Source organism: Brassica napus, chromosome A2 (assembly GCF_020379485.1).
Source record: "Brassica napus cultivar Da-Ae chromosome A2, Da-Ae, whole genome shotgun sequence".
NCBI classification, from domain to species: Eukaryota; Viridiplantae; Streptophyta; class Magnoliopsida; order Brassicales; family Brassicaceae; genus Brassica; species Brassica napus.
In genome coordinates this window covers 19,259,679-19,285,319 of record NC_063435.1, presented here as the reverse complement: position 1 = coordinate 19,285,319, position 25,641 = coordinate 19,259,679, and the positions used below count along the sequence as shown (strand labels likewise).

General features: G+C 39.2%; 1 protein-coding gene across 1 annotated transcript; it reads right to left on the bottom strand.

Annotated features, from left to right (window-relative positions):
- Nucleotides 1–4,960: 4,960 nt before the first annotated feature.
- Nucleotides 4,961–5,344, bottom strand: LOC111208938. The gene has a single exon (XM_022708599.2). It carries the CDS (start codon nt 5,276–5,278, stop codon nt 5,021–5,023), a length of 258 nt encoding a protein of 85 aa, XP_022564320.1. The 5' UTR covers nt 5,279–5,344; the 3' UTR covers nt 4,961–5,020.
- Nucleotides 5,345–25,641: the final 20,297 nt, after the last annotated feature.

Here is a 25,641-nt window from a genome sequence, read left to right as displayed (position 1 = left end):
TTACAGGTCACTTCGTAGCGAGTGGAGAGCCGTGTGCGTGCTCGGTCGAAACATAGCGACCGAGCAATGTGTGCGTGTAGCGACCGAGCAGTGTGTGCGTGCTCGGTCGCTACGTAGCGACCGAGCAGTGTGCGTGGTCGGTCGCTACGTACCGACCGAGCTGTGCAATCGTTTTGTTGTGTTTCCTTTTTCCGCAATTAACCTAGGGGGTTTTCAGCAGTTTTTGGGAGACAAGTTTTACCCTTCCGGAATGTTTTCGGAAAACATGTTCTGGTAAAACCCTTACGCAGTGAGATTTCTTTTGTTCGGTAATGAGCCAAACTTACAGGGTTTGATAAAATTTATCGTCTCCCTCTATGTTTAGAAAGAGAAATCGCGAGCTCGTTTCATTGCACTTCCTGCGGCGAAAAGTCGCAGCAAGGTTTTCGATTTTCTCAAGAACTGTGGCGTTTGCGGAGTCGTTAACCATAGGAGCAGTCAGATGCGAGTTTGTCTTTCATATATCCAGACATCGTTTCAATCAAGCGTTTTGTGGCCATGAGTAAGAGTAATCCGTAACCCCCCCTCCCCCCTCTCCTTCTAGCGCCAAACTGTGGGAACCGAAATTCGCACTGTCGATTTCCGTTTAAATTGGGAAACTAGGAAAACCCTAATTTCCCAGAGGTCCTGGATCTCTGCGAGATCCAGCGACAAGTGACCAAATTTATGCGGAAATCATGAAAAGATAACAAACGAGTTTAGAGAAAACAGTAGATCTTATTTCGAGTCCGCGTAAGAGCGTTGCGATCATTACAAGAGATCGTTAAGGCTTTGGCCGCAAAGGCTGTCAGCGAGTTACTTAGTTCTAGCGGCCTAATAGCTCAAACCTAGTTGAGTCGCAGCTCGATAACAAAAGACGAAATAGATACAGAAAAGGTTTTTGATTGATTTCGGACTGAACCTTGTTAAAGGCTGCCTACGTACCCCTTTCGAGGATCAAGCCGAACGTAGTTCAATTGATAGAGATGGACAAGAGATCAAACTGCCTGCGCGAGTTCGTCTAGTAATTGAGTGCCAGTCATAGAAACCGAACTTTTCGAGAATAAAGCCTAAAGTTTCTAAGTGCAGAGAATTCCGAGTCTAAAAAGTTGTCCCTCCATGCCTCTCGCATAGGACTCCTTGTATACTCGCTCCAAGGTCGGTTTACGCTTTTACTCTTCTGCCCTTAAGCCGTCATAGCATAAAATGGAGATATTCCATTTTTTCCGATCTTTGTAATTATCTTCAAAATTCTGTATTTATCCGCGGAAACTTGACATTTATCTTCCCTTGCGAACCAAGCATAAACCGTCCTACGGTTTACGGGCTTTTGGTTAAGAAATCGTAAGATGGGCCTCGAGTCGTGTCTTAGGTCCCTTTGGGCCGTATTCCGACACAAACGTTTATTGCGACTTCTTTCGATAAAGAACGAACTTTCCACAGTTTTTACCGCAAAGTTTGATCAATGATTTAGAATGGCGGAAAACATGAACTGAGTTCGCTACGGTCTTCGGGAGATAGCATCGAAGGATAGACGAGAATGCATGCACTGGTGTCGTATCGAAGTTTCGGAAGAGCTCGGTCGCTACATAGCGACCGAGCGGGACGGATGCTCGGTCGCTACGTAGCGACCGAGCGGGACGGTAGCGACAGAGCTTTGGCTCGAGCTCCCGCTCGGTCGCTCGGTCGCTACGTAGCGACCAAGCTTGGCCGAGCTCGGTCGCTACGTAGCGTCCGAGCTGTGTGCATGCTTGGTCGCCGCGTATCGATCGAGCTTGGCTTATGTGCGGTCCGATTGTCATACTCGAGCTTGTCCGCGGCCGATTTGGATACATGTCTGTTGCCTTCGGACAATCGTATTTAGTGGTTCGATTGAGATTTGAACAAGATTTTACCGCAAGGCTCTTCGTAAAGATATCTTTACGAGGATTACTTTTCGTAAAAATGTTCATGCTGATTTTTACGGATTTTCAGACATTGATTTCGTCGTGACCGATTTTGACCCCAACAGTAATGAAAGTTTTAGTAAATACGTTCATGCTTACAATATTATTCTGCCGAAAATACTTGAATTTATTGAAGTTATTGATACAACTTCAATAGCAAAGCAAAATAACACAAAAACTAACAAATTTACTAAAACTAAGGGAGAAGACTTCTAAGAAAACTTAGTCAAAATTTACAAAATATCAACCATTGCATAAGTTCAAAAATATAACACCTTTACTAGAAGTCTTTTAGGGAGTCTTCCGTAAAGTCTTCAGAAATCTTCTGAGAAGTCTACGGAAGTCTTTGGGGAGTTTTTTAAGGAAGTCTTCACAGAAGACTTAAGTTTTAAGCAGGAAAATAAAATATAAGTGTGAATTTTAAGCGGGAAATGAAAATTAGGCCGGAAACTAAGATTTTAAGTGAAAATTGAAAATTTAACTCTCATGAAAATTAAAAAGTATATTATGATCAAAGAAGATATATTAAACCATATAATTTCATAATCTTAAAGTTACTTGACACTTCTGAAAGTTAAAAAATATCTTAAAGTTACGTAACAAGTTTACAGAAAACTGATGTAGAAGACTTCCGTGGAAGTCTAGAAACATTCAGGAGCCCCAATATCAATTAATATACATGAATTAACAAGAAAATTTCAAAAAGCCTTTTTTTAGAGAAAATAAAAGTTTATTAAACATTGACATAGAAGACTTCCACATAAATCGTTTGCTAGAAGATTTCCACGAAGTAGATCATTTTTGCAATTGAAAATTTACAAAAGAAATCTTCCATAGAAATCTAGTCTACATCAGACTTCTTTGGAAGTCTCCTTTGTAAATATAGGCTTACTTTTGTTTTTGAAATAATCTCGAAAATACCAAAGAAGATTTGCTTGCCGGTAAGTTTTCTACGATAAACAGGTTAGCTTTACAATGCGTCAGAAATTTGACTTTTTCTAGAAGACTTAAATGGAAGTCTTCAACAAAAAACAAAACTTAAATATTACATTTAACTAGACGAGTTTCATGTAAGTTGTCCCAGGTTAGTTTTGCAATTAAAATATAAAAAATTTAAAAATTTAATTTGAATTAGGTGACTTCCATGTAAGTCTTCTGGCAAAAGACTTACACGGAAGTCTTCTGTGATACCTAAGGTTTGACCAGAATCTCAGAATAAAATTCTGGAAGACTTTCGTGTAAGTCATCTTCCGGAAGACTTACACCGAAGTCATCTAATTAAAATTAAATATTTAATTTTTATTTTTCAACTGCAAAGTAACCCGAGATGACTTTCACCGATAGTGAGAAAACTTCCACTAAACGTTCGGAAGATTTACAGGGAAGTCTTCCGACGGAAGACTTCCGTGTAAATCATTTAGAGAAAGTCTAACTTCAAACACAATCCGGTCAATTGCAAAACTAACTTGTGTTTCCTAGACGACTTACCAGGAAGTTTTCTTTTGTATTTTGACCTTTTTTTCAACAAAGAAAAGTTGGAAAACTTTCAGAGAAGACGTCTCTAAAAACACACATAAAATCAATTGCGAAACTAAGCTATGTATTGATCAGAAGACTTTTGTATAAGTCTTCTACGACCTGAAGACTTACAAGGAAGTCTTGTGACAAACATATATGGAAAAAAATCAATTTCATACCTTCAACTAGTGAGATATCTTGATTAGATTCTCCTATCACATAGAACATCACCACGAAACAGACCCACTTCTTAATGATCAAAATCATGAGTTTGAACCTTACAAAGTTTAGAATCAAAATCTTGGGTTTGTATTCATGAATATAGAGAAAAAGTGAAAGTGATGTAGTTTGTGTGCATAAGTAATGAGATAAGAAGAGTAAAAATTGAAACGTTGGTGAATTAAGCGCTTCAAATTGGTTGTTCATGGTGGGTTGGTGTATTGATGACAATGACAATATTGTAAATACTTGATGAAGATGAGGATGATAGAGTAAAAAATTCATTTTTGAAAAAAAAAAAGAAAAAAGAAGGGTTTTTTGTGAATAGGGCAAATGAAAGTTTCAAAAAAATCATGGGTTAGTTTTGTGTTTAACTTTTTGTTTTAAGTCATATTTGAAAAAACCCCAGTATTTTTTTGTTCTAAAACTTTAATTATATTTTACAGAAAGACGATGTCATCTTCTACGAAAAATGACATGGTGAAAGTTGAATTCTAGACTAAACAAGTTATTATACTTTGGCTAGAATCAATAATCCACTTTTAAATTGAATTCTAAATACGAAGAATGTGAAGTCTATGTATTCGAAAGGTAGCTACATTTATTCAGAATTCAGCTTCTACTTTTATGATAAATTCTAAATTTTGACGAATACGAAATCTAGACACAAGTCAAAAGTCTACATATGGTATCATCTCCTTACAGATAAGTTATTTGTTCTCTACACAATCTAAAAGCTGCATTCTACAGATAAAAGTAACCATATTTCCGAAAATTCAATTACAAAATATTCTAAAAAATTTGGAAATATTTTTTACTTTTCTAAAACGTGTACCTGCGATTTTCTTTTCAAAAAATAAAAATCACAATTAAGCACTTGTTCTTCATCAAAACATGATTACTCCATCGTGTTTGATTTTCATTAACTCTTCTTCTATGATGAATAATATATTATCAAGGGTTAATTTTGAGGATTTTCTTGCTTTTCTTTTTTATTTTAAATTTCTACCAAAACTTATTTTAAATTTTTATTTCTTTTTATTCCTAATATGTTTCTAATATTGAAACTACTTTAAATTATATTTTATTTGATTAATCAAAGGTTAATTTTGGAATTATGAGAAAATTTGTACTTACGGACAAACTAAGGTTAGTTTTCTATCATGAAGACAAATAATGTGTTTTTTCATTCTATTTTGTTAAATCTCCGTTTTATCTTTCATTAGACCAAAGTTATCAGAAAATATATAGTGAAACTGTAGAATTCACATTGCACCAGAAAAGAATTTACATTTGATAAGAAAAGAAATCTAAACAAATTATGTGGTCTGCGAGATAGGATGGATGCTGGGAGAATTTTCACCACGGCGACAATTTCGACAACGTCGACAAATTCCTACAATAGCGACGATAAAGAAAACAAAAACCATTATCACTGGAACCATCCATGCCTTGAACCATGGAGGATCTTTTGGGAAGATCAATGCAGCTTCTTCTTCTTTAACTTCATACCTTGTCAAAGTTTTGATGTGTCTTATATTGTTGTTCATAAACCAACACCATGTGTTTCTTCCCATCTCCGGACATTCCTTCTCGGAGATGAGAAGAAAAATGACAACACATCAAAAATCCGTTGTGCTCCCAAAACAGTGTTTATGATATCTTTTGTTTTGTTTAAATGTTTATTTTTAGTAATTTGCTATATTTTCTTTAGAAGGTTTGGACATTTTTCTATTTCTGGACACACTTGAAACTTGATCATGATGGGGAGAATTATAAAAATAGGACAGCCAAGCAATAGACTTGTAATGTGTTTTGACATCCTTTTCTTGATCTTGTTTGTCAGTGTGTTGATATCAATCAAGTAGCACATCTATTATATTGTTTTAAAAACACGTCTAATATATAGTCAAGCTCAAGCTCGTTTCCAACTACAGTGAAACCTCTATAAATTAATAATGTTGGGACTACGCCAAAACTATAATTTTTTTATTAATTTACAGAGATATTAATTTATCGATATACTAATTGAACCAAATACTCAATTTGGAATTATAAAATTATATTATTTTATAAAGATTTTTAGTGTATATTAATTTATATAAAATTAATTTAAAGAGTTTATACTGTAGTATGAGGCATTATAACTTTGACTAGCCGAGCTTGGCAGAAGACACACATGTTTTGAAGAGGTTGTCTAGAATCGATAGTCATTTCGGACCTACAAGATACTTACCCAAACCTAGGATTTGGCGACCTTGTCTTTCCCGTGTGTCCATCACAAAACCAGCTTAAAGTAAATATTCGATTACAAAACAACACTCCATAACTCAGATTGTACAATATGTTATGGTCTTATCCATTCTCTTGAGCAGTTTTTTTTTTCCTTTTGAAGAAGCACTTGGTTTTGTTTCAGTCTATTGTCTGTAGTTTGTTCTAATGTCGAGGCTAGCATAGGCATGTGAGAGAAACAATCCGGTATCAAAGAATCATAACATATATAAAAAGTTTTCCTATACAATTCTCATCCACCGCTTGAGATGTTTGAGTAATACGATGTATCCAAATGCTGGTGACAGAGTACAAATCTCCCATCAATTCCCACGGTCCAGCAGTCATCCGATCTCCCGTATTTATATGATTAAGAGCATGCTGGCCAAGTGCAGAATCGGAATTTTGGTGTCACGTGATTGAACCTGAGACTTGTATGCCAAGTAACCTTTATATGATTCCAATTTCAGGTGACGAACCGTGCCTTACATACCTCTTCTCCACAAAACCACATTCTCTCCATATGTGTGCTGTAGTAACCAGAGCTGTTGTTCGATGGTGATACCACTTGCCTAAAGAGCTTGAGAAGAGAAACATTCTTCATTTCATTGAGCGAGGGAACGCCAAGACCTCCTTCTTCTTTTGGACCACAAACTTCTTCTGAATCCATTTAGATTTCCTAGGATTCAATTCGCTAAAATACCATAAAAATGCAGAGCAGAGCTTGTTGATTTCACTAATGAAAGCATTACGGTGACAAAAAAACAAGAAAATCAATATCTAGATATTCCAAAGGACTGAGCCAATGAGTTCAAGTCTGCATGCATATGATAACAATCAATTTTCTATGATTCTATGCCTTTCATGATTGTTTCATTTAGCACACTCGAAGCTGGCCAGCATGAAATAGAAACCTATTTTCGCTTTCAGGACGAACCCCTCTGTGGTTCCTACAAGATAATTGGTCAACTTTTCCATGCTTATTTGAAGTCCTGAGGCCTTAGATAACTGATTACTTTCCCATCAGTTAAGACCATCAAATAATCTGTGAAATTTAAGGTGTTAGACTCAGATTCTCAGAGCGAGGATGATAACCAAATCCTTGAACACTCTCTGCCTTATCCAATAGTCTAGAGAGGACATCCATCACAATGAAAAAATAGGTAAGGTAAAAGCGAATATCCATGTTGTAGTCCTCTCTTACTTTGACAATAACCTGATAGCTCACCATTGATTTGAACAGTTAATGATGTCGTAGATATGCACAAGGAGATCCAATGAATAAAAGGTTGGGAAAAGATCATTGATGTAAGAATATTGATGAGAAAATTCCATTGAACATGGTCAAACGCCTTTAAGATATCGACCTTAATGACACACCAATATGATATATTCTCTTTGTGCTAATCTTGCACAGCTGCAGTAGCCAGTAGAAGTTTTTCAATCAAGAGCCTCTTACTGGCAAAAGATTACTGATTCGCTGCAATAAACTAGGGAATAATAAGTTTTAGCCTATTGGCGATGAGATTTGAGATCAGCTTATGAACAACACTGCAAAAGATATCACATATCGCAGCACAATTTTTTTTTAATCAATGCCAAGATTGTAGAGTTGATTCTTCTTGAGAGAAAACCCTTTGATGAAGAAATTCTCGACTGCTACTGTGAACTAAGTACCAATAATATCCCAAGTATATGTAACAACCCGTCCCGTGGACCTAGGTTGACCCTGCAGAGCACGGATCCTAACCCTTCACATGTGAGCTCCCAGGAATGTTATTAGTGCGCATGACGTTCCTCGAACCCAAAACTTCACCCTTTAACAACCGTGACCCAAAAGGGATGGCCTATTTGTTTTAAAAATTAAAACTCATAACTCTTTTACTTTGTCCCACTTTGGAAGTTTAGAAAATCAACCTCCCTCTCCTTCCCCTATATAAGAAACTCAACCCCTTCTCTTTATTCTCATCAAGTCAGATTATTTCTTTGCACGTGACGAGTTGATGTTAAATTATCCGACGATCGGTCACCAAGTGAATATTTCGTTGAGATTTTCTGGCGATTTTCTGTTAAGTTTTCTATTTACCTCAGTTGACCATCTTCTGTTGATCATTCCAGCCAGTGGCTAAGGTTAGATTTACGAGCAGTGATTGTTATTGGATCAGTGATTTTAGGCGGTTTTCCTTCTTTTTTTTGTAGACTTCCGGTTTGGTTTTATTGACATTTATTCGGATTAAATTATATAGATTTGAAGTTATGGTGTTTGAAGATGATTGATGAAGATTAGTAAATGGAGATATCATGATTATAATTTATTATTTTATTCGACATTTATTTAGTAAAATTTCTTACAATATTTGTATTCAGTTTCAGCAGAAGTTAATCTTTCTCCTTTTCCTTTCAAATTCCGCCAAAGAGGAGAGTTGTTCGTGCTTAGACCGCCAGAGCTGCCTGAGAGGATGGGGATGAGCATGTGCCGCCCCCGGTTCCGCCGCAAGCGGTTCCACCAATCGATCAGGATGCCCTGAAGCAGATGGTGCAGGATGCGACTAGGCAGGCTGCTCATGAGGCAGTCAAGCAGATTGCTCAGGAGGCAGCTATGCAAGATTCTGAGGAGGCTCCTAGAGTAGCTGCTCAGGAAGTTTCTAGGCAGATGGGTGCAGCTCAGCAGCAGATTCCGTGTGGTCCTCAGATTCAGGTGCAGCATGGTCCGCAGATTCATGTGCAGCAGGCCGCGCCGGTTAGGGTTCAGGGGAACCACCAGATTCCTGGTCAGCAGCCCCTCGTTCAGCAGATTCCGTGGGTTCTTAAGAGCCCACCACCGCCACCTGCCTTTCCAGTGTGCCGGTTCTCAAGTATGTTGAGACATTTATCAGGATAATTGGACAGATGAAGTATAAGGATTTTGGAGTTTTTTAGTGGAACATTGAAACCTACTGTTGCTCATGATTGGAGGCATATTTTGTTTAAGCTCGTCCAAGGACTCTCAAGGGACTTTGAGATCTTCCAACTCACAAGAGTTCCCTGAGAATAGAACGTATGCGCCGACATCCTCGCGGCATTAGGAAGCAAACTCCGCGATCTAGTCAAGCGCACGATTCTAATACATATGATCGAAAAACCTAGCATCGATCTCTTGACCGAGAAAAACCTCATCGTGGCTACCGTAACTGAAGCAACATCTATTGAAGAAGACTTGGTGACAGAAAAAACTGAAAAACCAACCCCAGATTGGAGAACAGAGTTCATAGACTATCTTGCAGACGGCAAACTGCCTCTCGAGAAATGGGCTGTGCGCCGACTAAAAACGCGGAGTCCCCATTATGTCGTCATGGATGGCAATTTTCCCTGATGGACCACAACAAATGTCCTCCTCAGGTGTTGATATCACCAAAATTACCCTAAGGAATGATTTACTCTCTTAAATAAGAGGTCGAGTTATAGTACTTAGAGATCGAATTCACGGGGAGATAAGGCACAGAAAAGATCTAATAGTTATGTGGTTAAACTAGGCAAACATGTGTAAAGTAAAAAGCAGTGGTGAGCAAGGCAGTTTCTTAGTTGTTTAATTGAGGTTTTTAAAAAGATATGACAGGTGTTAGAATTAGGATTTCTATTCAGACGATAAGGGTTATAGAGGTATAGAGACTAAGTGTAAGTTGGAAATTCTAGAACTGAAACTAAAGAATAGTCGATGAACTTCCGTATTTTTAGACTATATATTGTCTACATCTAAGACCTCAGCTGTCGTTTGTTGGTTGAGAATGTCTCGATCGATACCAATTATGGATTGTCGATCGATACACCTTTCAGCCCGTCGATCGATGCATCTAGCAAGATTTACCACACAGGTTGACTTGTTCACAAGGTTAAACTAAATCAGTTGTCGCTTGTTTCTAGCAATCCTAGCACAATGTAAACTAGATCAGACAAAGGACCATGCTTCCGCTTGCGCCCCAATTATCTATAGGCAAGGTCCTAGTTAGCTACTCTAGAATATAAGCATTAAAAAATAGTTCAATTGATTGATATCCTAAAAAATTAGTAATTCTATATTTTGGGCTAATCCCTCAAGATTATCTGAACCCTAAATCTAACAAAGAGAACTACTCAGACATAGCTAAGCAATTCATAATAAGATAGTAATAAAAATGCAAAGAATAAATAGGAGTAGAAAAATTTGGTGTTCCAATACAAAAATCTGAAGGAGTCTTGGATCTTCTCTCCAAACCTAATATTTTGATGTGTAAGAAAGTATGAAAGTGTGTTGCCTATAACAATGGCAGAGCACATAAATATTAGGTTAAAACTCGTCAAGCTCAATTTGGTAATTCTTGTGGGACTAGGGCTTTAAGTCGACTGGAACCAAGTCTGGTCTTTGCGCGCTTCGCTGTCGATCGACGACACAAGGTGTGTGTCGATCGATTATCATCTTCAATCGTCGACTGTTGGACTGGTTCGATGGTCAGCTACAGATCTTTCTCATTTTATCTCCGAATCACTCCAAAACCTGAAAACAATATAAAAAGACTCCAAAACAACTATAATGTATCTAAAAACACCTATATAGCATGGCTAAAAGTGAGTAAAATCTATGGTATATCAGGTGTATCCACGGTGAAGAGACACGACTCGACATGGCTAAAACACTGGAAGGCGCCACTAGAAATCAATCTGAAGTACGAGCCCTAGCCTTAAAAGTCAAAAGCCTCGGCTTTTATTGGCGAACAATGAACGCAGACTGCGAAGCATAAGCTCGACAGAACTCTTACGGACGAAGACGGATCGTTACCATTTCATGCGATGGGGGATGGATATTATTGGGTCTATGCCAAACTCCCAACAAAAATGCTTTGTCCTAGTCTTGGCCAACTAGTTCACAAAATGGGTCGAAGCGGAGGCTTTTGCTAATGTCACCGACAAAGTCCAAAAGTTCGTGTAGAAGAATATCATATGTCGTCAAGGATTAACCTACGAGATAGTCACTGACAACTGATCATAGTTCATATCGAAAAATTCCGATAATTCTGCGAGAGATGGAGAATCCACCTGAACACAACAAGCCCAAGATGCCCTCAAAGCAACGGACAAGCGGATGCATTTAACAAAACGATAATCATGCCATTAAGGGTATATTTCACTTGGTGTTATGCCAAAAGGCTTCAACAACTTCCTCCTTAGCCTGGGAGAGATCACATTCATCCTCCTTCCCATTATGGAAGAGATCACTTTTGTCTTTCTTCCTTTCCAGGAAAAGACTTTTTTCAGCGACTGCCTCCTCTGTGGCATCGCCTCTTGCTGCGGAAACTTTGGCGTTACGAAACGCCATGATCTCTGCTCTTCAGTGTGGGATTAACGCTCTCTTGATTTTTTCAGACTCTCAGATTCTCACTAACCTTGTGAATTCAAGAGGAAGACATTTAGAGATCGCTGTTCTTCTCAACCTTCTATCTGCTCTATTTACTGCTGTTGAATTTAAATTTATCCCTAGACTAGTTATTAATAGAGCTGACCTTGTGGCCAGACAAGCTCTCTGTTTAATGTACCAATCCTAAGTTAAGAAATGAATTTTGCTTTACAAAAAAAAAAAAAAAAAAAAAAGAAGGGTTGTTGAGCCGACGAATTGGATGGTGTCTTATGGTCGCATCGAATGACCCCACAGGGAGCACCAAAAGCAACTCCGTTCTCGTTGGCTAACAGGGTCGAAGCAATGGCCCCAGCTGAAGTAAATGTGACAAGTCTACAAACATCCAGGATGCCTCAGAACGTCGAACTAAACAGCGACATGCGACTTGACGCGTTAGGCGGTATCGAGGAAAAACGTGACCAGGCACTACTCCGTATCCTGAACTATCAGCACCAGATTGAGAGTTACTACAACAAAAAGGTTAAATCTCGACCTCTCTAATCGGGCAATATTGTGCTGCATAAAGTGTTCGAAAACACTAAGGAGTTGAAAGCTGCAAATACCGGGACTAATTGGGAGGGTCCATACAAGATTGCTCAAGTAATCAAGCCCAAAGTTTACCAATTCGAGACATTCACTGGTGAGGCCGTCCCAAGAGCATGGAATTTCATGCGTCTTAAACGATACTATTCTTGAAGAGTACGAAATCCCGAGTAGATGACCATACATCATTTTTACCCGGCGAAATTCCAAACTCAAGTAAACGACATACTGTCACTTTTACTCACCCAAAAAACCCCGAGTAAATGTGTATTGCTTGCCACTTTTACTCGGAGAAAAGGAACTACGAATGGCTTACTCCTCTTCGGAGGTACGTAGGCATCCTTAACCGATCTAGCTATAAAAAAACACTCTCCTCGCGGAGTAATGCTCTTTGTCAAAGCAAACAGGATTGCCAGGTTATGTTTACTTCCTCGCTCCCGCGATGCTAACGATCTGACACCATGGAATGCACCAAGCAACTAACAGCGTACTGCCACGTGTGCCTGATATCGGATATGTCATGTCCTGATAAGACATGTATTCGCGGGATTCAGTTAAGTCACGGTGCAGATGACTTAACTAAAAACGATAATTTTCAATTTCTTGTAAGATTTCGAGCAAGGTTTGGCCGGCCAAACGCTTTGTAAAATCACCTTAAAGCTAACTGAGAACCGTTATCGTTCAGAAATCCTAGATTCTCATTAATCGTTCTTCATACTCTCTTCTTGCAGTTTCTATTCTGAAACACACCGACCTTCTCCGTCTTCCGAATCACACTGTCTCTCTATTCTGAATCACATCGTCTCTGTCTTCGAGTTCAAGACATGCAAGGTTTGTTTCTTCCAAATCTACACCTTCTTTGTCCGGATCTAGGTATATAAGCCTCTCATACATGTTTAAAATTGTGATGTGAAGTTTTGATTTTTTCAAAAGCTTACACCTTCTTTGTCTGAGTTTCATATTCTCGATTCAAACCCCAAGAATACCGATTTTGGTTCGTTCTTTGTTTTTTTTAGGGATTTGGTTCCCTTTTCAAAACCTAACATGATTTCATTGTTTTTACATTTTGTCAAAGTTGATTTTTGTGTTCTTTCGATATTTTCAGGTAACAACCAACAACAGAAGAAAAAGAGGTTCGCCATGTTTCTCTCGCCGTTGCGACTTCGAGTTCGTGAAGAAGGCTTGCGGTGGCTACTTCAACTGGGTGGTTTCGTTATCAGTGCTAGTCCACATGATGGCCTTCGCAGACGCTGATTGGATCTTCAAGCTTGCTTGGAAGCTAGATGATATGAAAAAGATGGTTCTCGCATCTGTTTCGACCACCAGGTAAATTCTGATTTGGATCTGATAAAATTGGATTATTTAGGATCATAGTGTGTTGCTTTCAATCACTAAGGCTCTTTTTGGCTAGTAAAATTAAGATAGGCTATGTATAATTGAGGTGCGGATGGGCAGTATGTGATATGGGAATTCAAAATTAAGGGCATTGCAAAGGAGTTTTGAGATGAGTTTGGACAGTTACCGGTCTTCAATATGCTGCTCAACTCCACATATATGTCTTCCACAGTATTCCCATCCACGCCTTTGTTGAAGGCATCCACGTACACACATCCCCTGTCCACAACTCATCCATCCCCAACTCCCCAGTCCACATCTTTTTTGTCGACACACCTAGACTAGAAACAACTTTATCAGTGTATGTTTGATTGTATGAAGAACTATTTAATCAGTGTTAAGCTGTTTTGAGCTATGTTGTCCTATAAGATTATTTGTTGTTTTTCTCCTTTAAATGAACTACATCATTGTGTCCTTCTTTTCAATGTTTTAAATTCTAATTGTTTTAGTAGATCATGGTCATCACCTATATGAACCAACGTACACTTTCACACATACATGCCAACTGATATACCATGATTTTCACCCGTTTTTATACATGGTATAGAAACTTTCTAAGATGTATTAGTCATGTTTTAGAGTCTTTTCAAAGCAATTACAGGTTTATTCACCTGATGGAAGGAAATGATACTTTTGGGACATTTTAGAATGCTTTTACGCAAGGAAAATCGATCGACGCTTGAAGAGCAACATCGGTCGATCATAATCACTTACCATCGATCGACAAACATACATGTGCATCGATCGATGCCCAGTCACACGAATGAGATTGCGAATTAAAAGATTTCATTTCCCAGAAGATCTATTATTTGCAACTTAAGTCCCTAGCCGTATGTTAGGCTATATGTACTAGGGTTTTGTATCATTTTAGACAGACACTTGCAAAAAAAAGACCTAGTTTGGAAAAAGAGCATTTTGGCTACCATTAGAAGAGCTTAGGATTGGAGTGATAGATCTGAGACTGCAAAACAGAGAAGATCTTGAACTTCTTTATTTCTATTACACTATCTATTTGTGTTCTATGTTTCATTTGAGTTTATTCATGCCATCATGACTTTGTCCCTCATGAATATGTTTGAGTAAAGCAATTTTTAGATTTAGGTTTCTCACCATGGTTGAAATTATGTACTGCTAATATGACTTTTAAAAAGGTGTTTTGATTGTTCTTTCATTGCTTGTGAACTTAATGCTAAAATTGAGATTGATCACCTTCATTTTAGATCTTAGGATTAATTGAGTCCAACTAATCGTTTCCCCTCAATACCTGAACACACTTGCGTGATCTAACTAACTCAGGCGCAACGACAGTTGGTCTGAGAAGGTTAGAGAACAAGTTAAACCCGTTCGCAAAGCTCGCTAGAATAACCATCGATCGACGCAACTATCGTTCTATTGGTCGATCGTTACAAAGGTGTATCGGTCGATGAACATAAAGTCACGTCGATCGACACTCTCTCGAGATTAAAATAGGACAGTTGAGATCCGAGATCTAACGAAAATAACCTATCCGGTTAAACCATTGTTTAGTTCAAAAACCATCAAACCCTTTAGTCTAAACTAAGTGCATGCATTTCATACCTGAGATTTGCCTGAATCTAGCTGCTTTTCCATTCTTGAAACCACTTCAATTCAATCTATCGTTTCACTATTGTTTTCGATTTATCATTTACTACTTTTAAAACTATTAAAACCTTTTAGTCTATCTTCATTTCTAATCATTTAAGTCAGTTGAGTAATCCTAGAGTCTCTGTGGATTCGATCCCTAAGTACTACATCTGAACCTCTTTTGATGAGAGTAACACTCTTTAGGGTAATTTGAGTGATATCACCAACCATAACTCATTCTTTTAAATTGCACAGTCCACAATACATTCTTTCAATTTGTACCATCCACAACACATTTTCCATGATACCATATCAATTTAACTCAGTTTAAAGTTTAAATTGCATCGTCCACAACATATCGTCCACGATATTGTGTCCACTTAATTCAACTTTAAATTTATAAAAATTAAAATATCAAAATAATATATATATATATATATATATATATATATATATGGATCACAAAACATAGAAAAAGAAAAATAATAATTTACTATATATATTATATATCAAATTTATATATTGTAATATGAGATAAAAACAAATAAAACATGATGAGGGAAAACAAAAGTATCTGTCTATCCACAAACTTATGTCCACATCGACAGATTTTTCCTCCGAGAAATATAGATTTTTCTCAATTATTATACTGCTGATTTTAACTTAAGCCGTAGGATTAACATTTTTTATACGATCTAGGGGTCCTACTACTAAAATTTGACCTACTACTAAAGTTTTAATTTATGCCGTCAGATTAAAAGCACAACTTCAACATCCTATGATCGAGAATAAGGCACTTCAATCAATAAACCTAACAAATTAAGTGCTACCTAGGAAACAAATACAAAACCGAACCGGTTTCCCTTTTAGAACACAACACAACGGAAACTCTCATTAAGGGCATAACTGTCCAAAATTTTGTTTGGCCCATTAGAAAGTGTCTCTAATGTTGAATGTGTCTCTGAGTGAAAGATAAAGTCAAAATGTGGCCCATAATGTAAAGAACTCAATATATTATCAAAATGGTCCGAAGAATGGTTAAGAGGACGATTATCAGGACACATAACACGGACCAAATACATCAAATCAATGCCATTTCTAAAAGATAACAAAGTACATTTCATATTTGTTATCTTGGTTGCATAAGTCCTTTGTAAATCAATGCCATTTCAAAAAGATAACAAAGTACATTTCATATTTGTTATCTTGGCTGCATAAGTCATCAAAGGAGAGAAGTACACCGCTTAAACACAAAACCAAAGTAGTCACTAGAGAACAAAACTTACGTTCATCCCATGCGGTGAAATATCAAAATTCACCTCATCTGACATTTTATCATCAATTAAAATGACATGTATGATTAATAAAAAAATGGAAGGAGGGTTTCTACAGTTAGGGTTTCAATCAGGTTATTAGAACTACAATCCATATATGCTAGGGGTTGATCCTAGAACTCAAATTCAATAAGCAAGTAATCCCATCTCTCGCATGTAATTACTAATCAGATGACTAAGTCCTATGTTCCAACTTTCGTGTGTGAACAAAGATCAAATCTGGATCGATACTATTGACTAGGTATCGATAAATACTTATTTAGACAAGCATAAATGATCTAATCGATATGTGTTCACTAGATTCCTAGATCAGCTCTGGCATTGTATCAAACAACTTAGCCCAGCAGAATTATACTCAGGTAATGAACCTACTACCGCAGTTGTCAATAATACTAAATTCATGGTTCTAGTTAGCTACTCTAGAACACAAAAAATGTGATCAATTATGTGAAGGATCTAATAAATCACCCTAGCATTTCTATAATTCAGAAGTTCATCAAAACCCTTGAGAACCTAAACCTAACAGTAGATCTACTTAAACATGATAGTTGTCACAGAAACCATAGATAAGTAGATATAAAATAAATAAACCAAAACCGATGGAGTTCCAAGAGGACTCTGAAGAAGTTCCTCTCCTCTCTCCAACCCTAATAGAGAAAACCTAACAAAATAAAAGTCTAGCCTAAACAATGGATTAGAAAACACATATATCGAGTTTAAGTCGGCCATGGGAATTCTTGTAATATGTGGTGACTTTTGGCCCCATGTCGATCTTGAAATATACTCGGCCCGTCTTCTGGCATCAGTGTCGAGCGATGCCAAGGGTGTAGTGTCGATCGACATTCCTTCTAATCCTCGACAGCTTCCTCTCGCGACTTAGACCAACCACTCTCCATGCTCCCGCCCGTAGATCACGTGTACGTCATATTCTCTCAAGTCTTGCGTTCCACGACTAAAGGACGCACAAACATGGGGGCAAAGCTGGCAACTACTCAAAAAAACCACCCAGGTAATAGCTAATTAGGATCAACGCCTCGTCCTCTGTGCAAATTAACCGATCTTCCAAGGGCGATTTCTCGGAGTTACCAGACTCACTACCCTTCGCAGTCTGGTCACTTTCTGCGGTCTCGTCGACTTCTATGATCTCCCGATCATCAACCACAGTTTGGCCACTGCTCTCTCCTCTAATTTTTTTTTTGATATACTATCGATTATACCTGGTTTTATGCCATATATTGTGGGAATCAAAATTCACACTGTCGATTTTCCGTAAAATAAGGAAAGATAGAAACCATAATATTCCCAGAGATCCCGGATTATCTGCGTAAGCACACGAAAAACGAAAGAGACAGAGATAACAGAATATCGAAAGTAAATCGCACAGTGGCGTATTATTGATTGATAAAAGAACAAAGTTACATGATTTGCGAGAGATAAGACGGACAGAGTTTCTCTAGCCAAGTTAATCTTAGAACAAGAACGAAAAAAGTCTAAGTAAAATCGAGCCGCCTAAATTCTAAGATTTCCTAAGCTAGCCAAGTTTTTTAAGGTCACCTACAAATCTCCCTCCTCGCCCTCGGCTTTAGCTCCTCTTATATATCCTTCTAGGTCGGTTCCCCCTTCCTTTTTGCCCTTGGTTGAGTTTATCACTTCGCGGAAACTTTCCATTTTCCTTCGATCTTTTATGTTTATCCTTGAAAACTTAGCATTTATCTTCTTCTGCAACATAAAAGATAAACCGTTGTATCGATTGGGCTTGATTTCGTACAAAGTCGCGAGTGGGCTGTTAGCCGCGTTCTGGGTCTTTTCGGGGCGTTTTTTGGCTTATGCGTTTTTCATGACTTATCGAAGAGCGCTCTCGACACGACGTCGATTCCAAAGAAAACCTGGATTTCTCATCCGGTTTAGGCAGTTTAAGGTGTTTAGTTATTCGTCGCCGTTACATATGATACATCCGAACTTGATACGAGAAAACGAGTTCTTGCAGTTTTAAAGTCGTAAAGTTCCAACGGAGCCCCTGATCGAAGTGAGGCAAGAGCAAGTTTGATCAAATTTGGGGGAAGAAGCTTTGCGGACGAGACGAGGACAGCACAATCGTTCCAGCTCGGCCATCCGCCAAAGTGGACTGGTCCAGCTCGGCGGATGGTCGAGCTGGTTGCGAGTTCGATCCAGCTTGGCCATCCGCCGAACTGGACTGGTCCATCTCGGCGGATGGCTGAGCTGGTTTTGTGTTCGATCCAGCTCGGCCATCTGCCGAGCCGGATTGGATCAGTTCGTCAAACGGATGAGCTGGACTGTTTGTTTTTAGTTCCGGGGTTCATCTTTCTTTGAAACTTACACTCGGGTACTTTCGTCGATAGTGTGTCGAGAAAGTCTCCGTGAGGAAAGGTGATTTTAGATGCTGATTTCGAGATAACCGTTTTTGACCCCAACAATTAGCCTCCAGCTCGCAAGTTTCGAGTACGAATCTTGCGGGCGAGTGATGGTGTTAATTGGAATCCGCAGTTAAAATCGCTTTTTCTCGAAAATTTTCTTCCAATAATTTTAATGCGGAAAAAATCCCTTCAACTCTTAATTTCTCTATAAGTAGTGACCTCCCTTCTTCATTTTCTACACATTCTCTCAATTTCTCAAGTTCCCTTTGCATTTTCTCTCAAAAACTTCTCTCCACCAAGATGTCTTCTTCCAACAATGTCCAGAAGGAGGGTGATGTTGAGATGAGCGACGCCGCCGGTGCAAGTCCGTCGGTTCTTCCTGCCGCCGGAGAGAAATCGTCGGCTCTCCCTGCTGCTGGAGCTGTTCCGGCTCACATTGTAGAGTTTCTCTCCTTCCAAAGTGAGATGGCCCATTGAGAGGCTGAGGAGACGGCAAACCCCACATATGGCGTATCTCCAAGACCTTAGGTTCCAGCCAAGGCCCTAACTCCCGAGGTTCTCCCTGTATGTGACAGCGTCCCTTCTGGTGGGGTGGTTCCCATGGACGTGTCGGCGCCTGAGGTCGAAGGTCAGCCATTGGGTTCCTCAACGACTCCTGCTCGTGTTGTCGTTACCGACCAGCTAATGAGTCGATGCCTCCTCCTCCAGCCAAAAGAGTGATCGTCTTAGGGCTTCTTGCTCGCAATAGGACGAGCGCAAACCCGGACGCGGCCAAGAGGAAGAGATTCACCGAGGCTGGCGCTTTGCCTGCCAAGGCGTCTGGTTCGGGTTTGTCGTCGCGACATCGCGCCAAGGTTTGTTTCGAGCAAAAAACTTCTCTCTTTCTTAGTGCGTTCATGTTGATCACTTCTTGATCACCCCTTTTTTGTCTTGCATTTTGTTTCCCTAATTGATGGGATGATCAGCGAATGCGGATCGGAGGTCGAGGTCTCGCTAAGAAGTTAGAGGAGTCGAGAGAAAAGTCATCGCAGTCCAAAGGGAAGTTGAAGGTCATCGAGGATGCTGATTCCCTCAAAGAGGCTCGGTTTGAGTCTAGGATCGGCGAGCTTGAGTGGGATCTTGGGAAGACCGTAAGCTCTTTGCTTAAGGCGAAAGAGGCAAAGGCATTCAAGTCTTCAGATTTGCGTCAGCTAAAGCGCAAGGTCAAGAGTTGAGAGGGCTTATCAGTTCGCGCGATCGGAGAGGCCAAGGAAGCCATGCGCGCTGAGTTTCAGACACGTCAGGAATTTGGCCTTGGCCAGGGTCGAGGAAGGGACGAACAAGGTCGGTGAGGCACCTCTGTCTCCGCGAGCTGAAGGGGCCATGCTTCCCCTCTGTAGAGCGGAATTAGTGGATGCGGAAGGAGACTTTGACCAGATCCTTGATGGCCTGAAGTCTGAGTGTATCCTTCCATCTCGTTCGAGCAAGCCTGAGGGTCAGGATCCCGTAGCTTAGGACGGCGGAGGAAACGCGGCTCCGATCCCAAAAGAGGCGATTGGCGAAGGTGAAGCTCCGCGTGCGGAGGATGATTGAGTTTGCACTCTCGTTTGAGACTTTTATTTTTATGTTTTGTTCCGGCCAAGTTTGGCCGTGTTTTTATCTTGGGACTGGCCGCTTGTGGCTTTGAATCCCCGTTGCTTCTGCAATTTTTAAATGAACTTTATTTTTTTGTTTATAAGAGCTTTATCGAATCATTTGTATGAGAGGGAAGACTACGAATTGTCATCTCGTAACCTAACTTTGGATGTACTGCTGTATCCGATCGACATGGGGTTCAAGTCGGCTGTGACCAAACGGGTTTTCTGCGCGCTTCGCTATCGATCGACACCATGACTTTTGTATCGATCGATTCTATATCTCTAATATCGACCGATTGTCGATCTCGATGGTCATCTCGGGTGCTTGCTCCAAATCTCTCCAAAATGCTCCAAAATCATCACTTATCTCCAAAACATTCCTGATCTTATAAATATAATAAATAGACTCTATAGTAATATAAATATTAGTACAAACACCTATAAACTATGGATGAAAATGGGTCAAATCCATAGTCTATCAACTCCCCCACACTTACCCTTTTGCTTGTCCTCAAGCAAAACAAACATGCAGTCTCTCTGAAAGAGGTTTTAAAAACAGCAGGGACTCACATGATTTAAAACTTAGAATCATCACCTCTACAATATTGCAATCCACATCTAAGAAATCCTAATCACAAAAGCACATCATACCATTTCCTAGCTTAGGAACCAAATTCATCTAGCCAGTAACTCAGCATAATCTTGTCTTTCATTCCCCTCTACCAACCTCAATTCTTAGCATAAAATAAAAGTGAAGGCTTTACCTTGGGAGTATCGATCACATGATTCAAGGATTCTCAAATAAGTATTTGGACCTGCAGGTAAATATTAGTTCATATCCTCTCTCTCTCTCTCTCTACTAATTTTCTCTCTTGGTTAAAAATCTGCTTATATGCAATATCATTAACCAAGATTGGACAGGTTTCCATGAATCAAGCCTTAATGGTGTTTGTCACCAAGTCCTGTTCACTTCTTTTTGACCTATATCCTAGGATTATTTATGAAGCAAGCCTTAATGGTTGTAGCCATCAAATCTTGTTCTAATCATTTATCTATGAAATTCTTATGAAGCAAGCCTTAATGGTTGTAGGCACCAAGTCATGTTCGAATTCCTTCCTAATAAATCTCTAATATATATATATATATATATATTTTATAATCTAAATTTCAAAAATAGAAAGAGAAAGGGTGATAAATCTATATACACAAGGCTTTACCTTCCAGACTTGTTTGAAGAATCCGATCCCATGTATACCAAGCCCCAAGACAAGCAGTTGTGTCTGGTTTAGTGTTGGAGGTCAGCTTTGGTTCCTTCAAAACAATCTTAGCAAGAGTGGATAGTTGACAAGTTGATCCACTTTAGTATTTTTAGTACTATCTGCAATCAATAAGTCTAGAATTGTGCTAAAGAGTTGTTAGATATCTTTGCAAAATCTATAAGTTCATAATCCCCTTCTTAACTCAATAATAACTTCATTTGAATTTTTTTTAATAAGACTAATAAGTAAATAAATATCAGTAAACATCCCCCAGACTTAAACTACAATGTCCCCAGTGTAAATTCAGTCGGAGTTATGGTGAGAAATAAATCATAAGGACTCAATGTAACAAGTAGGAACAATATACCAGACCGGAATAGATGTTGATGTTGGTCGACGCAGGTAACGCAATGTCGAGCGATGTCGGCTTGTTCACGTCGGTCGATACAGATGTCAATCGTCTACTCGAATCTTCTACATATATATATATATATATATATATATATATATATATATATATATATATATTTTATGACCTGCAATAATTAAAAACCAACATAAATAGTAAATCAATGAAAACTTAATAAATATTGCCTAATAGTGGGTTGCCTCCCACTCAGCAATTTGTTATAGTCCTTTAGCTTGACTTTGGAGGTGTTTTGGCTAGTAGTGTTGAGAACTGGGACTTGTTGGAAAACCAGTATCCATCTCCTCTTTGCGCTTGTTGAACCATGTACCAGTGAAGTCTCTCATTGCTTCATCCCCTCTGCACCATTTATCCTTCATTGCTGCAGTTGTGTTTTCAATCCTCTGCAATCTTTCACCAAGACTCTCAAGGTTGATTTGATGTCTTGTAAGTGTGGCGTAAGTGTCAGCTGAGATCTCCTTTCCATGGTAAGCTGTGTTGGACATGTCGAATGTCGTCTTTAGTACTAGCCGGCCTCGGTTTGTATCACTGTCGATCGATGCTGAACGGTTAGTGTCGATCGATTTGTTGATGCGTCTATCGATTGATATCGATGCTTCTGGTCGACGTGCAATGTAACTCTGAATCTCCATCAACTCTCCTTGTATAGCTTCAACTTTGGAATTTAATCAACTTTGCAATGTCATCGCATTTCCCATTAAGCCTCTCCTCTGTAGTTTCCAGAGCTCTATAGATCATTTCTACCAACTGATCTATATCTTCTGTGGTGTGGAAATCTGGTTGAGACTTCATTGTGGTTGGGCGTGGCGGATTGGTGTCGATCTATGCGGCCAGGCGGCTGTCGATCAATGCTTGAAGGTATCTGTCGAGCGATGGTGATTGTCTGCTGTCGATCGATGGCGGTCGAGCAGTGTCGGTCGCGTTCTGAATTCTGGCTATGTCCTTCTTCATCAGCTCCATACAATTAGTTAGCCAACTTATACTATCATTCAATGGATATTAGACACCATCAAGCTTCATCTGGAAGGCCTCTTTGTTCCTATCATGTTCACCACAGACTCCATAGAACATCTCGTTGATCTCGTCCTTGGTGTAGATCTCTGGTACCAACTTTGTCTGTTTGAATTGGATAGCATGTTCAGGAAGACATATGTAGGCTGGTTCATCTCTCGAACATCTTTCCAGAAGTCTTCTGATATCTTTGTTGTGAACTGGGATGGTTTGTCCCTCTAGATCTCTGGAAAATTCTCGATCATCTCTGTAGAATCCATACTCATCTTTCTCTTCCCAGTAAAATTTCATGTTACCATAAAGGTCAAAAGCTCTTCTGCTGAATTCTCGCTGTCTGGCGACCGTTGGGACGTCTATGTTGATTGGTGGATAAGTTGTATGGCGGGATTTTGTTTGAAGCTGTTTTCTATACCACCAGCTGTGTCATAGAACTCCTTTGTAGTCATCTGTTTGCGGTTGCTGCGTTGATGCATGAACAGATTGTCTGCTCAATTAGATGTCTGAAGGATATTTGAAATATCTTCTCGAGATATGTGTAGAGTGCGGCCGTCTATTGCTTTTGCGAAGCCATAAGGGTCCCTGAAAATACCAAATTCATCTGGAGTTAGATACTGGTTATCTAATTTGTCTTTTTCGCTTACTGTGGTTTGCGCTTTTAGACGGTTGTCGATCGATGTGTTATTGTTGATGTCAATCGATTGTTGAGGAAGCTGATCGATCAATTGCTGGTGACGAGTGTCGATCGATTCGCAGAAACGAGTTCTTTCCCGGGTAGCTTCTGCTTGAATCTGATTTGTATCATCCCGCTTTTGCATGTTGAGAAGCTCCTCGTTTGTGAAGCTATCTTGTAGTTTATCTGCTCCTGGTGTGTAGGTTACTGTTTCTAATGCAAAGCTCTCGTGGTGGTGTTCGTCTGCCCTACTACCAATCGAATAGTGCATCTCGCACACGGTTGAAATCATTGTTGATCGATTTGTGGTAGGCAGTGTCTGTCAATGCTTGCTTTTGGTATCGTTGTTGAGGTTGAGTTTCGATCGATGGCTATCTCGTCCTGTCGATCGATGGTGCATTTCTTTTTCCAATAGGAATGGTGTAAGAGGTTATCTTCCTTATCAAGGATGGCTTTGTACTCAATAGCTCATTCCTCCTCATAGTCTTCATCATACTCGTCTGTATGCATATTTTGTCTGGTGTAAGCGTCAATAGCGGGGTTGTAGTAGTCATTCTCCCATTCATTCGGATTACTATCGACCGATTCATCATGTGGAATGTCGGTCGATTTCTGGTTACCACTGTCGACCGATGTTGTTGTGTGAGTTTTGATCGATTCTGAATATTCAGTTTCGTACTCATCTCCATAGTGGCAGGTTGCAATGATTCCTGAATCATTGATTCTTCTGGAGATCATCTGTGGCTTCTTGATTGGGATATGGTCGTAGTGGGCATTAAGATCGATGAGTGTTAGACACAACTGGTTGGTTTGCAAGTTTCACACTGTTCCTACTGTTGACAGGAAAGCTCTCCCAAATAGTAGAAAAGAGTTCCAGTTTAACTTGATGTCCAAGACATTGAAATCAGCTGGAACTAAGGCATTACCAATCTGTACCTCTAGGTCTCTTACAATTATTCCTGAGCTCTTCTGGGAACAATCCAAAAAGTGAACAATTCCTGCGAAGGCTCCACCTGTAGACCCAAATGCCATAACCCTAGGTAGGATGCTGACCGATGCTCCTATGTCGCACAAAGTATGTGGGAATTCAATATCCTGCACTATGCATGGTATTGCAAATTGCCCAGGATCACTCTTCTTCTTCAATGTAATCCTTCTTTTCATATTTTCTCTGGCTTAACATAACATTCTCCTAATGTCTTCTTCTTTCTCTCTAGTTTCTCTGAAGAACATTGATATCACTCAAATTACCCTAATAAGTGATCTTACTCTCTCAAATAAGAGGTTCGATTGTAGTACTTAGGGATCGAATCCACAGAGAGCAGGGGCACACAATAGACTATATAAATCAAGGTTAAGCTAGGTAATCAATATTAAAACAGTAAATAAAGCAATGTAAACAAAGCAGTTGTTCAATTGATTGAGGTTGTAAACAGTAAGGAGAAATAGCTAGACCTAGAGATTTATCAATCAAGAGATTCAAAACTACAATTCAAGGATGCTAATAGCTTATAGATTCATTCTCGAACTCGATTTTAATAAGTAAGTAATCCATTTCTCAATGCAATTACTAATCAGATGTCTAAGTCTCTGTTCCAGCTTTCGCATGCGAACAAGAAGTGAGTGTCGATCGATGCTATGGTCTGAGCATCGATCGATACTTCCTCAGACAAGCGTTAACGACCTAATCGATTATGTTCAACTAGACTCTTAGACCAAAGTCTCATATGCGCCTAAGTATCTAATCCAGCAGGGTTTGGGTTCCGTTAATTGACTGCACTTTAGTGCATCTCAATTCTCCTATGATTCTAGGTTCAAATAATCAGTCACACTTTTATATGAAAAAAACTATTCCAGATCCTAGTATTACAAATCACCCTGGTGTAGAAGTTCTATAGATAACCTAGCAATCCTAATTGATTATCAGTTTGACATTAAGCTCATGAAGTACTCAGACATGATAGAAGAAACACAAATCATAGTCTGGATAATATAATAGAATAGAAAAAAATAATAAAATCAATGGA